At 42.1% G+C, this 14336-nt stretch overlaps 1 protein-coding gene across 2 annotated transcripts in view; it reads right to left on the bottom strand.

Moving 5' to 3' along the window:
• The window catches only part of SLC22A23 (solute carrier family 22 member 23), a 106514-nt gene that overhangs the window by 74932 nt on the left and 17246 nt on the right, over window positions 1–14336 (bottom strand). For both annotated transcript variants that reach the window (XM_057369150.1, XM_057369151.1), the window contains exons 2-3: window positions 13933–14036; window positions 8564–8718 (exon numbers count right to left, since the gene is read on the bottom strand). In XM_057369150.1, the coding sequence (XP_057225133.1) occupies window positions 8564–8718; window positions 13933–14036 (259 nt within the window). The remainder of the gene's footprint in view (window positions 1–8563; window positions 8719–13932; window positions 14037–14336) is intronic.

Below are 14336 nucleotides of genomic sequence, written 5' to 3'. Positions count from 1 at the left end.
CTTTTTGCCTCACCACATTATTGATTCTGCTTCCTGTGCTTTTTTGTTACTTTTCTTTCTTCTGACTCTGTTAACTGAGTGTTCCACGTCCAGGAGATGGCTATGGTGCCTACAAGTACAAGGACTGAAATCTGAGTGGAAGCAACAGTGGAACTGGAAAAGGTCCCTGAAGAGCTGACAGGCTGACACTTTGTTCCTTCTGGACAGCAGGCCTATATCAAGCAGAAAACTCTAGGGATCCATTTATTTATGTATTTTGGACAACAACCCTGATGCTTAAATACCACTCAGCGTTTCATAGAGAAAATGCCCTCTTCCTTTCTCCAGGGAATTAATCTCAAGTGTCTGGATAACAGGGTACATAAAGTCACCTACTTATATCTTAGTGCCAGGTCACACAGACTCTCCAGGCTGCATTTTTAACAAAATCACAATTACAGTGCACAGCACTCCAGCAGAGCTCCCCCCTCCATCCACCACGGCCCTTCTCGGTCCCGTCCAGCCGAGACGTGTGCAAACACTGTTGCTTCTGCCAGAGATTGTTCTCCTCAGAGAATACGCAGCAGCAGAATGAAATGTACATCCTTAGCCTAAAACATTGATTATGTGAGCTAAGGCACTGATGGAGATGTATTTGCACTCAAAGGCCTGACTGAGGGAGAGCGCTGAGGCTTCGCTGCACAAGAGGGTGGTCTCTGCCATGGGAATGGAGCAGAAAGCTGGAAGGRGAAACCACAAGAGCTGCTAGCCTGCCAAGAATTCCTGCAAGCACAAGCCAGTTAGACAGAAGTGCTGGGATGTCCAGGAGCTGGGGACATCACCCAGAGARGTGCAAGAATATGCATTCAGAATTCTGATACAAGTACTGGACCATGCTGTCTTCCAGAGTTCAGCACAGACACTCCATCAAGGGACAGCTGTATTTCCAACCCACTGAACCTTCTTCAAACACCGTTTTTCTCTAAGATACCATCTGTTGTTTGTTTTTGTTTTTTAAACCAGGTCTAAATTCAAGAATTGTTGAAAGAACATTTGAAAGATTCCTTACTAGATGTATAGGAGGCTAAAGCAGGCATACAGCAACCTATATATCCAAAACTGGAGTAGTGCTTATAAAGATTTGTGCATCATTCATCAGACTTCAGTAAATTGATTCCTTCTCTCATAATTCATACCATAACCAGAATTCAAAGAATGTGAACAAACAAGTTTCCAAGATATTAGCAAGCACTTAKGTCTCAACTTATCTGTAAAAGCTATGTAAGTTGTCTGCACAAGTCATTTAAGAAGGGACCAGATGTTCTCAAAAGACAAAAAACATAACTCATGCTTTTAGGTCCATYACTAATTGCAGCATATAACTTATGRAYAAATTCATTCACAATGCAACATCAAGGAGTTTTCTTTAGAAAAATAAAAAAGAAAAATTAGTAATACTAACACTGGTATAGCGTGTGTGAATAAATTCTGTACACTGTCAACAAATAAAATGAAGAATTAAAAGAAAAGTGAACWTTTTATTGTATCTGACTAAATAATATGCACATGTAGAATACTAAAATGAGCACTGCCTGCAAATTTCATGCTTTGAGTGAAATTTAATTAACTTGAACTAGTAAAAATCCCACAGGGTTATATTATTTGTAAGTGAGAAAATAGGAGTCATGTCTGCGTGACTGGGGATGGGAATTTGACTAGCCTTGTTTAATTATGGTTCCTCTTGAAAGGCACATAAATATTTATATGAATTTGTGCACTGACATTTGTTGCTAGACTTGGACATTCAAAGTCACTACAGATGATTTCTAAATGCACCTTCTTCATACACATGGTTTTTCCTCTATGCATATCCTGTTTCTCTTACTTGGCTTGTGTTTTCCTGACGASCTAACCTGTAGGGATGGGCAGGAAAGGCAGGAAAGCTCTATTCATTCCTAGGTGATTTATGAACCTATGTGWGCTTCCTTCTGTAGCAGAAAGTTGACACATGCACACACACAAAAATGTGTGTATCTCTGTGCCCTCATTGGAAGAACATCTGGAGGAAAAACAAATCCAGCCCTGTAYGCTGTCTTAAGTGCAACTCGTGAGAATGTCACTGCTTGTCGCATTTCCAACACTAGCCCATCCTGTTTTCAAGTGCTGCCAAGTGCTGGGWCTCAGATGAGGAACAGGGCAGCTAAAATTCAGTGAACCAACAGTCTCAGGACAATAGGCTTTATATGCACAACTTCTTGCTGATACTCACCATAAAAAAATTTAGCTTCCTGCTAGGAAAAATTAAYAAGATTTAAAAAGTCAAAGTCACTTGGACACAACCTGCATGGATGCATGCACATGTGCTATGGGAAGCTTTTGCTATCTACCAGCCACCCTAGACATCACAGAACACGAGCTTGGATCTATGTAGCAAGAAAAAGCCATTTAGCAGCTGACTTACAGCAAGAGGGGGAAAAAACCCRACAAACCAGCAGAGGGAACAGACACTTTACAATTTATTCTTATAGCGAAGTTATAACACCACTTCAGCTGAGTCAAAGAGCTGTAAGTGAAAGGCAACTTTTTGGATTTAACTATTCATTTTAAACACTCCCTTATAGTCTAAAGTCATTGTCTCAGCTGCTTTTACAGCCAATGCAAAGGAATTTGGAAGAGGAAGAGAAAAGCCCCTCTCATTTCCTTTCAGTGGCAGCCAACTTTTAGCTGTGCAACAGACTTATGAATCTATTTGACATTGCTCAGATTAGAAAAAAAACAAAAACAAAAACAAACCAATTAAAAAAAATCCCTGAATGTGCAATTACAGTTCTGAACAGTTACAAGTATTTGCACGACAAAAGGTAAGATTTTGCATACTGAGCAATACCCAGACTGTTGGAGCAGTCTAGAACAATTAAAAGACAGACACTTTAAATGGTAAAAATGCAAGTTGTGTTCTGAGCTGGGGAAATCGCAAGAGTTCTCTAATCTCATCTGATTGTCATCATCACAAGTGTAATAAATGCAGTGTTCCATCTTAATTGCATTCACAATTGACCAGTCATACAAAAAGTACCTCAAATAAAATTAATTCCTTCAGTTTTTTGTCACATTGACAACACACAAGATTTTCAGCAACTGAAATGGAAAAACTGATTAAAATTACATACTGCTGCATTATCTGCATCAAACAAACATCTTTTAAATTTCCAAGGAACTTTAGAAAGAGCTTACTTTTATTCTTCTTTGGCATACTTCAAGACTTGGTATAAATTAATTTCAAATGAGCTGCCTTCAATGGTACAGTTTTTCCAGGATTCAGGACAATATGTTAGCAATGCTTCAAGGACACCTCTGCCCCAGAAGACAGTTTGTAGGGGTTAAAATAAGGATGAGAGTCCATGCCCTAATGGCAGGCACAGTGTTCCTTGAAGGGCCTGTACCCACTCTGACCATCAGAAAAGGGAAGGAAACTCAGCAAAAGTACTGAGGAAAAAACAGCAGATTATAGGAGTTGTGATTTGACTGTAGTGAGGGAAGCAGTGTAGAAGGAAGGTTTATACTTATGAGGAGAGTACTGTAATTCYAATAACCTTTTCCACTCTTGCATAAATTGAGCCCCCAGGCTCTTGATAAAAGGCATGCACAGCACTTTTTTTTGAGCAGCTAGAGAGCTTCTACCACATACTACTTTTTTATAGACAGTTCTCCCACAAAGCTATGCAAAATTGTAGCAATGCTGCTCCCAGACACTCACATCCCAACTCAATGTTAGAACAGCCTGTGGCTGCTCTRTAAACAGGGAGGTTGTGTATCATTTAAGGATTAATGGTCACTTTAASGTGAGCCAGTTCAKATTTTTCATTCAGTGGATGTCTCTRTGATCACTCCTACCAGATCTTCATCAAGTGACTCAGACAAAGGCAGGCTGGTTACATAAACAGAAGGTAGGTGGCTTAACAGCCTTGATCTTATCACAGACCTGTCAGCGGAGAGAACTGCACATTACTGCAGAGCTAACTCACATGTCAATGCACTGGAAAGGAATCAGATGTTTCCCACATCTTCAGATTTGGGAATGCTTTGCAGGGTTATTTACTGAGGCAGTTCAGATTACACAGAAAACCTTCAGAGCATGTGGTTTACAGTGCTTCACCTGCCTTGCATTGCCACTGAAGAGTCAGGGGAGGAAAACTGAGGATAAAATCAATTGTAAACTTGGAATGCCTCAGGATTTCAGAGCCTATACATTAGTAATTCTACAAAAATTAAGGGGGGAGGGGAGGGAAAAAAAAAAGATAAATCACCCTGTCTATAACACCTGACTGGAAGCAAAATTATTTTAYAAATCTGACATCACTACAGTCCAACATTCAGAGATGCTTCATTTTGGCACTTGCTCATTCTTCAGCCAGCAGCAAGCTTTCTAGCATGCTGCTCTAGCTTTCCAGGATACATGTTAAAAAAATTAAAGTCTTAAAAWGCCACACTTAGCTCTCAGATCAGTGCCTGTGTAATTTACAGGAGTAACAGGTTAGACTGACCTAGCTATAGATGAGAAAGATACATCACAGCTGGACATCCTAAGGGGTCTGAAAGTCTTTGCCAAGCCTACACAAGCTTTTGAAACACAACCTATGATTTTAAACAGCGTTTCTACCTTTTTTCTGTCAACAGGGAAAGAGAAGCAACATGCCCACTCATTCTGCTACTGTGCATCAGAGGGACACCTCTGCTTCCTTGCTCCAACSTGAGATGTCATCTTCTTTCCAGCAAAGCTATTTCCAGAGCTTATTTACCAGTTCATTYAAGTCTAGACTTCCTAATTTTGCAGCATAATCTGTAGTTCAGTCACCCATGAAAGTGCTGAACAGCCTGCAATTGTGTGCAAATCCACGCCATRGCTTGTGCAGCTGGAGCTCAGGTACAATCATTAGCGACAGCACACAGCACTTTAATGGGAAGCTCTTTAAACCTGCCAGGAGCATTTGCCAGAAAAATATCTCTGCCCTTCCTCTCATTCCCCTTAAATAGTTTAATTAATACCAAAGTCCTAGATTTAGCTGCAGAAGGTGACAAAAGCAGGGATCCTGACAGGGAAATAGGTACAGTATAGGATATGACAGCTGGGAGGGAAAGCTTGCTTCCCTTCATTCATTGAATATCCCTGACCTGCGAGCCCACACTCCCACTCTATCCCCCGGGCTCAGGGAAGCACAGGGGACACTGTGCCTGGTAGATCTTCCAAAGGAAGCGGGGACAGGATCAGAGGGCACATCCCACTGACAAGGGCACACTTGGGTGGTCTCTGGAGGAAAGGTGGATGTCTTGCCTGGCAGAGGGCTCAGGCAGGCTCTGGCACCAGCATGGCTYGGGCAGCAGCACGTGAGAGGAGAAGGAGTGAAGGAGGAACTCCTGCCCTGAGAGCTCTGGTGTCAGCTCATGGCAGCGAGCCCTAAGRAAGGGAGCTGTGCTGAGTCAGCCCCAGCATCTGCCCTTCTCCAGCACCCAGGAACAGGCAGCTCTGTGGTCAGGGCCGAGGCAATGACCCAGAGAGACCAAAGTGACCCAGATGCAGCACCTTCCCCACCCTCAAAGCAATCAGATTTGCTTTCTCCCATTTGCTGAGTGTGCTTGGTCCCACGTGAGCTGCAGCCAGCAAGGAGAGCTATGGCAGTAAGACTGGCAACCCTCAYCGGCTGAGAATCCACAGACACCAGCAGAGGCATCACTCAGGCACATGGGCTCTGCCCAGGGCTCCCACACCTCTTCCTCTCCCTCTCTGCAAGCACCACCRTCTGCACAAAGCCTGCCTCTTCCTKCAGCTTCACTAAAAATGTCACCTGAAACACCTGTTCCAACAAAACTATGGCAGCTGCGGGAAAAATTTTCAGTTAAACAAATCTGCATGCCAAGGTGGTTCCTTTAGGCAACCCCGAGCAGCTCCAGGCAGGAGGCTGTGCTTGGAGGCCACAAGAAGCGAGCTCAGCACRGCGCTGGGGAAAGCTGGCAGAGGGGCACAGGCAGCTCCGTGCTGTCCCTCCACAGCAGGAAGGGCTCAGCCTGGGTTCACTCTGCCCCTTGGGGCAGGCAGCTCGGAAAACAGCACGAGGCTACCAAGGGGAGTGTGGATTGAATGGCGAAGGCAGCTCAACCCCGGCAGCTCTGTGTTCTAAAGACAGCGCTTTGGTGCTCTTCCCACTCCCAAAGCATCCTGAGCTGTTATTTACAATTTCCTTCAGGCAGGCCATAAATCCAAGCACAACTAGCAAGCTCCACACAGTGTAAAAGGATCCCAGAGGCAGACTAATTATCTTCGCAGGCCATGCAAGCCTATGCAGTTTTCTTCTGCACAGTAGCTTTGGAAACTTTGGCTAATAGCTGCAACTAACAGGTCAGACTTTCCACTTCCCATTGTTCTGTTCAGGGCAGCCAGCCGGGAATTCAGGGGCAACAAACCTCCAGGGGAAGAAATCAAGGCCATTAGGGAAAGGGGAGAGGGGCTGTGAGTCATGAGAATACTCCACACACTTTTCTGATTCCAGCAGAAAAGATAGTAAATAAAGACTGAGAGGAAGTCTAACACATTATGAGGACTAAAATCAAAACTGCCACCAAACAAAAAAAACTCCACTACTGCCATTCTCATGGGACTTCAGGGATTACTTCTCTCCAAGTACATTCTATACCAAGGTGACAACTATTTTTTTTTTTAAATTAACTATTTAATACAGTAAAAACCCATTCCACTCAACTCTTGACACAGGTCAAAAGATTTATCAGAGGCACAGGTGCTGCATCTTTCACATTTTCTCACCTCTGCAGAAGTGTCCTGATGCTCAGCCTGCACCTAATTTCACACAGATCTATCCTAACACATACTAGCTCTGTTTAGGCATTGTCAGATAGCAGTGGTTATGGCAAACACCTGAATTTTAGAGGGTGGGGGGGATAAAATATCAGACTCTAATCATTGCTCTGGAGCAAGTAGTGCGTGAAGCAACAAGAATGTGCCATCTTCTGAATGAAAGCCTGGCTGACAAGCTGTTGTCTCGTCTAAAGCAACACACACACTCTTTTACTACAATCATGAAAAGGTCTACAATGAAATTTTACATAGTTGGCATTTCCCTATGAAAATGATCAGTTGCAATGACTCTAAGAAGTTAAAAAAACCTCAGCATCAACTAAGAAAAACGAACATGCTGCACTGAGCTGTGAAAATTCCTGACAAGCCTATTATCCASCTGAACATCATGCTGGTAATGGCTGAACCCCCCTGCCATGGGAACCACACAGGTTAAATTACTTTCCAATAAAAGTGTAATGTCTTCAGTGGCAGTTTCATTTTTTGGTGAAAAATTCTCACTAGAGATCACATGCACAAAGGCAAGACAATCAAAAAATCATGTATCTTGGGTACCATATCAGGTATAGCAATGAAGTGTAATACAGAACAAACTCTGTTGCAGTCAGTCCTCTTTCCCCTTGGGACAGACCAAAAATAAAACAAAAACTGTGGAACTTAATACTGCAAAATACTCTGTGCAAAGTAARGGTGCTGTACTAAACCTTGATGGGGTAGGTACCATCCACGATAGGAAGTAAATAAAATTTTATGAAGATCTGTATTGCAGCTTCCAGGATATAATTAGATAATCCTTTTCCAGAGCCATAATAAAGAGGAGGAAATTTTGTGTTTTCTTTGGTTGGTGTGGTGCTACCTGTTAATTACAAACAGCCAAGGAAGCAGAGGATGATCTCTGGAACATCTCCAAGGGACACAGATTAGGCTGGTGACATTGTGGATGTACTCTCCAAAGCAAGGCCTCCAGAGAGGGTTTTGAATTGTTCTGGCTATAAGTTCACAGTCACCCCAGATATGAACATGTAGGTATTTGTTACAAGCTTTCCCTCAAGTTTCTCTCAGAGATTTTTTTCCCCCTCATGAAACAGATGAAAACAACAAGAAAAACCAAAAAACCAAAATCAAAACAACTCCCCCCACACAAACTAAAACAGAAAACTTAACTAAAAAAATCAAAACAACTCCCCCCACACAAACTAAAACAGAAAACTTAACTAAAAAAAACCAACAAAAAATAAAAAGAGTTGATAAAAGGACTTCAGTCTTCTAACATTTTTTGCTGTAACTTTACAATCCTGAGGCAGGAACACAGGATATTTCTGCAAGCAATAGAGGAAGTTCTGAAAAAGTGCCARAGTACAAACTGCTGGAAACAGCCAAAGTGGTAAGTCTCCCACTGAGCTCAATATTGCTGGGTGAAATCTACTCCCATTACACATTATGGCTATGACACAGGTAACTTCTAGGTTTAAAAAACAACAGACAAACCCAAACCAACTTGTAACTTTTAAAATGAGCTCTGAGACAGCTTCACAGACTGCTTTGTAGCAATCTAAAGAGACAGCTGCAAAATCCTCCTTACCAAAACTCAGGCTAAAGCTTTTGCAATCAATATGATTCTGGTTTGATCTGTTTGAATAAAAGCAGGAAGCCAGAGAACAGCAAACCACACAGTCGATAAAAACATATTTGTATGGGCGATGAAGGAATACTCACGCAGTGCGTACAGGGAGAGGACAATTCCAGCCAGGCAAAATCCCTCGAAAAACCTGAGTGTGCTGAACATGGTCACATTCACTGAGAGTGCCACAGTCAGTCCAAATATCAAAATGAATATGACAGAGAAGAGCAGTACAGGCCGTCGACCAACCCTAAAAAYAAGGAAGTATGGAGAAACAGTGTTAAAAGCCAGGATGGACACAACRCTGGATCATCAGAACTGGCAAAGAGGGGAACAAGTCAGGCAATCCCTTCCAAATATTGCCATCCATTTTTAATGCTTGTTTCATTCTTCTCTCTTTTTTTTCTTTTTTTTTTCTTTTTTTACTAAATCCCAGATTTCTCTGCCAGCTTTGCATTGACAAGTTCATTTCAGAAGGGATTGGGCTGAGACACCACATTGTATTAGTGCTTGATTTAACCAGCATTTTAAAAACAACAAAGATAAACAAGGAAGCATCCAGGAACTACTGTAAGGCCATAAATAAGTCACTTGGAGATGAAAAACAACTTCTCAGAGTTTTCTGTAGTAAAATAGGAGGATATTTGGTATTTTATGCTGCATGGCATAATAGATTTTCAGCTGCAGAAGCCTCCTCTTCCCAACAGACATCTCATCTTCCTGTCTCATCTACAGGAGCAGCCAGCTCAAAAAACTGYTTTTCTTAGGTTTCTCCTCAACAAATGAGACTAACAGACATGGACTGTGCACAAAACAGGGCTCATGTCACTTCACTGAGCCTTAGAGAGCTGATAATAACACTCACAGGAAAATTGTGAGCTYCAAGTCCCTCCACCTTTTATCCTCATAACAGGATTGCAGAGTTGTTGAGACCCCCAAAACCAGCATGACTGGAGGGTAGGATGAGGAACAAATMATTTTGAAAATCATTCCAGGCAACAGGGGCAGAGGACTTGCAGCTCTTCTTTGCAGCTGCAACCTGTAGTTGCATGTATTGTTACAATGCTGATAAGATCAAAGAGTTATGCTACCACTGAATGTGGAGGCAGCTGCTGCAGATTTTGGYTCTTTCCTGTCCAAGGAACATGATATTTTTACATCCCTTATTCATATGTTTAGTGTTTATAATTCTCCTTTGTCTCCCCTCTTTCTGTGCAAGGAGAAYGATATGAAGCACCAGAGCACATGGCTATTTTTAAGCAAGAATTGGATCATTATGTGGAGATTTCCAAAATTTTTCDACTTGTCAACTCCCACAAGTTTTCCAGTGGAACTAAGGATCCCTTTTAGTCAGCTCCATATGCCATTTTCACAAAGAATACATGAACTTGCTTTTCGTAGGCAGCTTTCACAGACCCATTCAAAGCAGACTGTCAGCTGCAAGCCAGACATCAGGTTGAATGTCAGCACAATAAAGAGCATTTAAACCTCACAACTTAGTCCAGTTTCACATGCTGTAGCATTTCTATTCAATTATTTCAGCAGATTGTCACCAGCAGTTATAAAATGCATTGTGTATATGCATTCAAAATTAGGACTTTGGATTTCACATTACTTAAAATAAAACAGGGAGTGAAGGGCTGAAAAGGAGACGTCATAATTTTTTATATTTTGGGGAACTGGAAGAGTACACCAGTCAGCGTTTAGGCTTTTTCAAAGTCACACCTAAGAAAGTTTTGTGGCTCCTTGGGTGAAAACAGGTTTATTATTATTTTCAGCTGTGGTATCACCTGTGGGGCACCTCAAAGCTTTAACTTGTTGGCATTAGCCATTCAAATCTTTTAAAACAGAACCAAAGTGCAGGCTGAAGAAAGCAAGGTCAGAGCTGGCTGCTCCCCATCAGGGTACAGGCACAGCCCACAGGAAGATGAGCTGCTGTGGAGCTGAGGCTGGGAACACAATATCAGAAACTGATGCACAACACACTGGGGACACATCAGACACCGGGACAGTGACTGCTGTGTGTGCTCCAGATTTTGTATTTAMGGAACACAAAGCACTTGGGCCAGGAGGGGAAGTACCTCATGTAAAGCCTTGAATGCAGAAAAAACAACAACCTATGCGTGATCAGTGATCTGCACAGACTTTTGCAGCCCCATTTTTGTTATGCCAGGCTGTAATTCATACCAATTAGTATTTGTGGAAGTGTTTTGCAGATGAAAGGCATTATGCAAACACTMAGAATTAGGAACTTAATTCTCATCACAAGCCTGACCTGCCATTCCCYGATGTTGATTGAAAAAGACCTCATGCTTAGCATACTTCAGTCCCCTTCYTCCCCTCCTCCCACCCTCTGTACTCAAGGTTATCCATCATTAGGACACAGAATTTCTTCTACCGTTGTACACAAGTGAATGGTTGCTGCTAATGAAAAGGAATCAGAAAATCCAAGAGCCTCCTGGGCCTCTGAAAGCCAMCTGAGGCCGGATAAGCTCTCTGGTAAGAGGCATTTCCTCACAAACACAAAACYAGTCATCTGCACCAAAGCATGCAGCACACTTCTCAAAAAACAAAGCTCCAGGGCAGCTATCAGCCATATATTTGGGGATCCAGCAGTGTTTTGACAGGATGGTGTCTTMGAGCATAAAAAAGAGCCTTTTATATGCAGACAGAATTATCTGTCTAACAGTACATGGAAATGCTTGTGCGAAATTAAACCATACAGCATTTTGCTGGTAAAACAGCCCCAGGATGCTATCTGCTGCCATCCAAACTGTTCCAGAGAGAGATTACTGTACCACGGAAGTCTCAGCCTACTCTGCATGCCATTATCTAGATCAAATGCTAAATGCTGCCTGCACAGGTAAATAACTGGGGATACAAGCAACCCTGGGCTTTTGAAGAATCTGCAGCCCACACAGCGAGATAAGCAAAGGCATCAAAAGATATTCCTAACGTCAGAGTTGCACCACAGGGGGAGAGTGAATGGGCTGAGGATGAGACCGGCTCTTCCCAAACTCCTACGCGTGTACCTTGCCACCCTGAGATAACCAAGCTGATCAAATTGCTCTTCCCATGCCATTCTTTGCAGTCTCTCTCTTGGTTTGGGGACTGGGACTGGCTCAAAGGCTCCAAAAAGCATCAGAGCAGGTGCAAACCAGGGCCACTACAGGGCAAAGAGAAGTGAAGACCCAGACTCTTGATGCTACATGAACACCAAGCCCACCTGCTCCAGGAGGAAGCCTTCCACACAAACCTCTGCCCAGAGCAGGCAGGAACAGCAACTTATTCAGGCATTGCACACAGGCAGTCTTCCCAGAGCTGAGCATGTTTSCAGACCTTCCTCCGGTAGATTTTCCACAAAGAGCTATCCCAGCATGCACACCTACTGTGTTTTGAACATAGAGCACTCCGTTTACTTAGTAAATTGCCTTAATACTCTATGCCTGTGCCTCGTTCAGCTTTAAAAGCTTCTTTCCAAAAGGAAAAGCAAAGCCCCTAATGGTACAAAAACCCCCAAAGCATCTTCTAATTATCTACACTGGAGAGTGGTACATAAGTGAAAGGAAAACAGATTTTGAAATTTTGTAACACTTTTTGTACATTACTATGTTTAGTCTCCCCTGCTCTTGCTTGGGACTGACAYCTTTTTCACCTCATTTTCTCTTTCTACCAGGTACAGTCTGCACAACCCYTTTGTGCCCTTCTCTTTTCACAACCCACACCTTAGCAAAAATTCAAACTGTGATTAAGTAGCAAAGTAAATTCCATTTAGGTCTTCTTTTACCAGCCCCAAATGCTACTGCTAAATGGCAAAAAACCCTATTGAACACAGGAGCCCTGCTGTGTCAGGTGCAGCAGCTGGCAATGTGGATCAAACAGAAGTATGGGGCTAACTTTGGTGGCAGCAAACCRTGTCCATTCATTTGACCCACAAAAGGGTCACTGCTCCCTCCAGCCACCAAGTTACCCCTTTTCTCCTTTGCACCACAGCTGGAAACCAATTCTCCAAATTTACTAGACATTTCTAGATAGTTGAAAATCAGGGTAATTTTATGCTGCATTAGCTAGCTAAGCAGCTTGCAGAGGGGTCCAACAAGCTCATGCAGCACTAAGTACACACCGGGGATAGAAATGGATGGAAGCACAGGATGCTCCTTTTGGTGGCAGAGACKTATTAAATCCCCTTACTGCAATTTTCTCTCAAAGCCAGCGCCTGAGGCAACAAATTGTTCACTTATTTGTGGCTTATTTGTCAATTATAGCAGTCCTTTCCTAACTTGGTAGTAAGTCTGCTTTCTCTACACTGATTCCTTTTTAGGAAAGCCAAGCAAGATCTCTCATTAATTTCCCCTCTATACTTTCTGAGAGTTTTTAGAGCCCTGTTTTACTGTGGTATTTTAATCAAATTCAACTGTATTTCATGCATCCTCCCTACTTCACTGAAAAGTCGTGATTCCTCTCTTGCCCAAAAATTTTCTGTGACTATTCAGGAATTAAGATACAATTTTGCTAGGAAAGCTTGATCCAAATTACTGCAGAGCTGCAGGGGGCCTTTTCTCTCCAACTGRCTATCAAGTTGCTGAGGTTTTATAAGATTTCCCTAATAGGCAACTCTTCTTCTTGTCCTGTTTTAATGAATGGCAAAAGAATTAACTTGGGGCCATTTAAAGCACCAACACTGGTAACAGTGCTGGAAGCCACTGAAGTGACCAGGACAATATTGTAGAGCTATTGTTTCAGAAGTTTCAAGTTTCCACTGAAATCACTTGAGCCATCCATTTAATATTTTCCCCCCTCTTCTGCACCACAAGACCATCTTTTTAAAAGAAAAGCTGAGCCCTCAGCATCACTGGGGTATCAAATAATGTTTTAACTGCATCAGCTTAAGGAATTGCAATCTACTCTTTTTAGTTTAATACCCCAATACTAGCAGCAAATGACCCAGTAAATTCTTAACCCTACATCACAACATTTGCCTAACAAGAACTTCAAAAAAAGAACAAAGGAAACGTTTACAAAAAAACAGCCTTCAACTCACCAAGAGATACTGTGTAGGCACAAGGCGGACAGGACATTAGTCATGTATTCAGTGAAATCAATGCCACTTCCAATTTCTTTTAGTCCTCTCTCTTGGTTAAGAAAACAAAAACCAACCCTAAACCAAAGACTTCACTTGTATAATTGGAAARTACTTAATTTTATACTAGCTTTACAGCTTCAATAAATTGTGTCAGTGGGAAATAAGTAAGCCAAATATCAAGTAGTTTGTACTACTTAGCTTGACATACATTACTCAGGCCCAATTAACATCCTTTTAAACTGTTTGTCCACCATGGTTCTTTCAGAACCTTAAAAATCATTATGCAAAGGTTCTCAATGAATAAATTAGAAGACGATCAAAACAATATTTAAAACTGTTATTTATTTATAGTTACATTGTATTAAAAGATTTTTCACTTACCAGTCGGCTATACATCCTGTTATCAAGTGGCCGAAGATTAATCCTACAAGCAGGGAAAATTTAGCAATGTGGACTTTCCAGGCAGAATCGCAAACAAGATCCCACTGAAAGAAAAAAAAGAGACAGATAAACCAAAAGAAATTAATTTCTCAGCTGTGTTTAAACATACTAATACAGTGTAGAGTTTCTTCCAAATGTCAATCCTAGCACAAACGCAAGGAAATGGCAGAGGAAATATTCCCCCCTCAAGTCAAACCCCAGACCCCAAGAAGCAAATTAAAGACTCATTTACCTCAGTGAGTTTTATCAGATCCTTAATTATGACAATACCCAGCACCGAAGTGTCCCCCTCTCGAGGCCACAGGAGTTTAGCCTGAGGGGTTATCTCCATCAGGCACTACCAC

The sequence above is a fragment of the Malurus melanocephalus genome, unplaced genomic scaffold, assembly GCF_030028575.1.
Source record: "Malurus melanocephalus ecotype Western Australia unplaced genomic scaffold, MMel_1.1 scaffold_103, whole genome shotgun sequence".
Classification (NCBI taxonomy): domain Eukaryota; kingdom Metazoa; phylum Chordata; class Aves; order Passeriformes; family Maluridae; genus Malurus; species Malurus melanocephalus.
The sequence above is the reverse complement of the archived record's forward strand: the minus strand, read 5'-3'. Positions and strand labels throughout refer to the sequence as shown.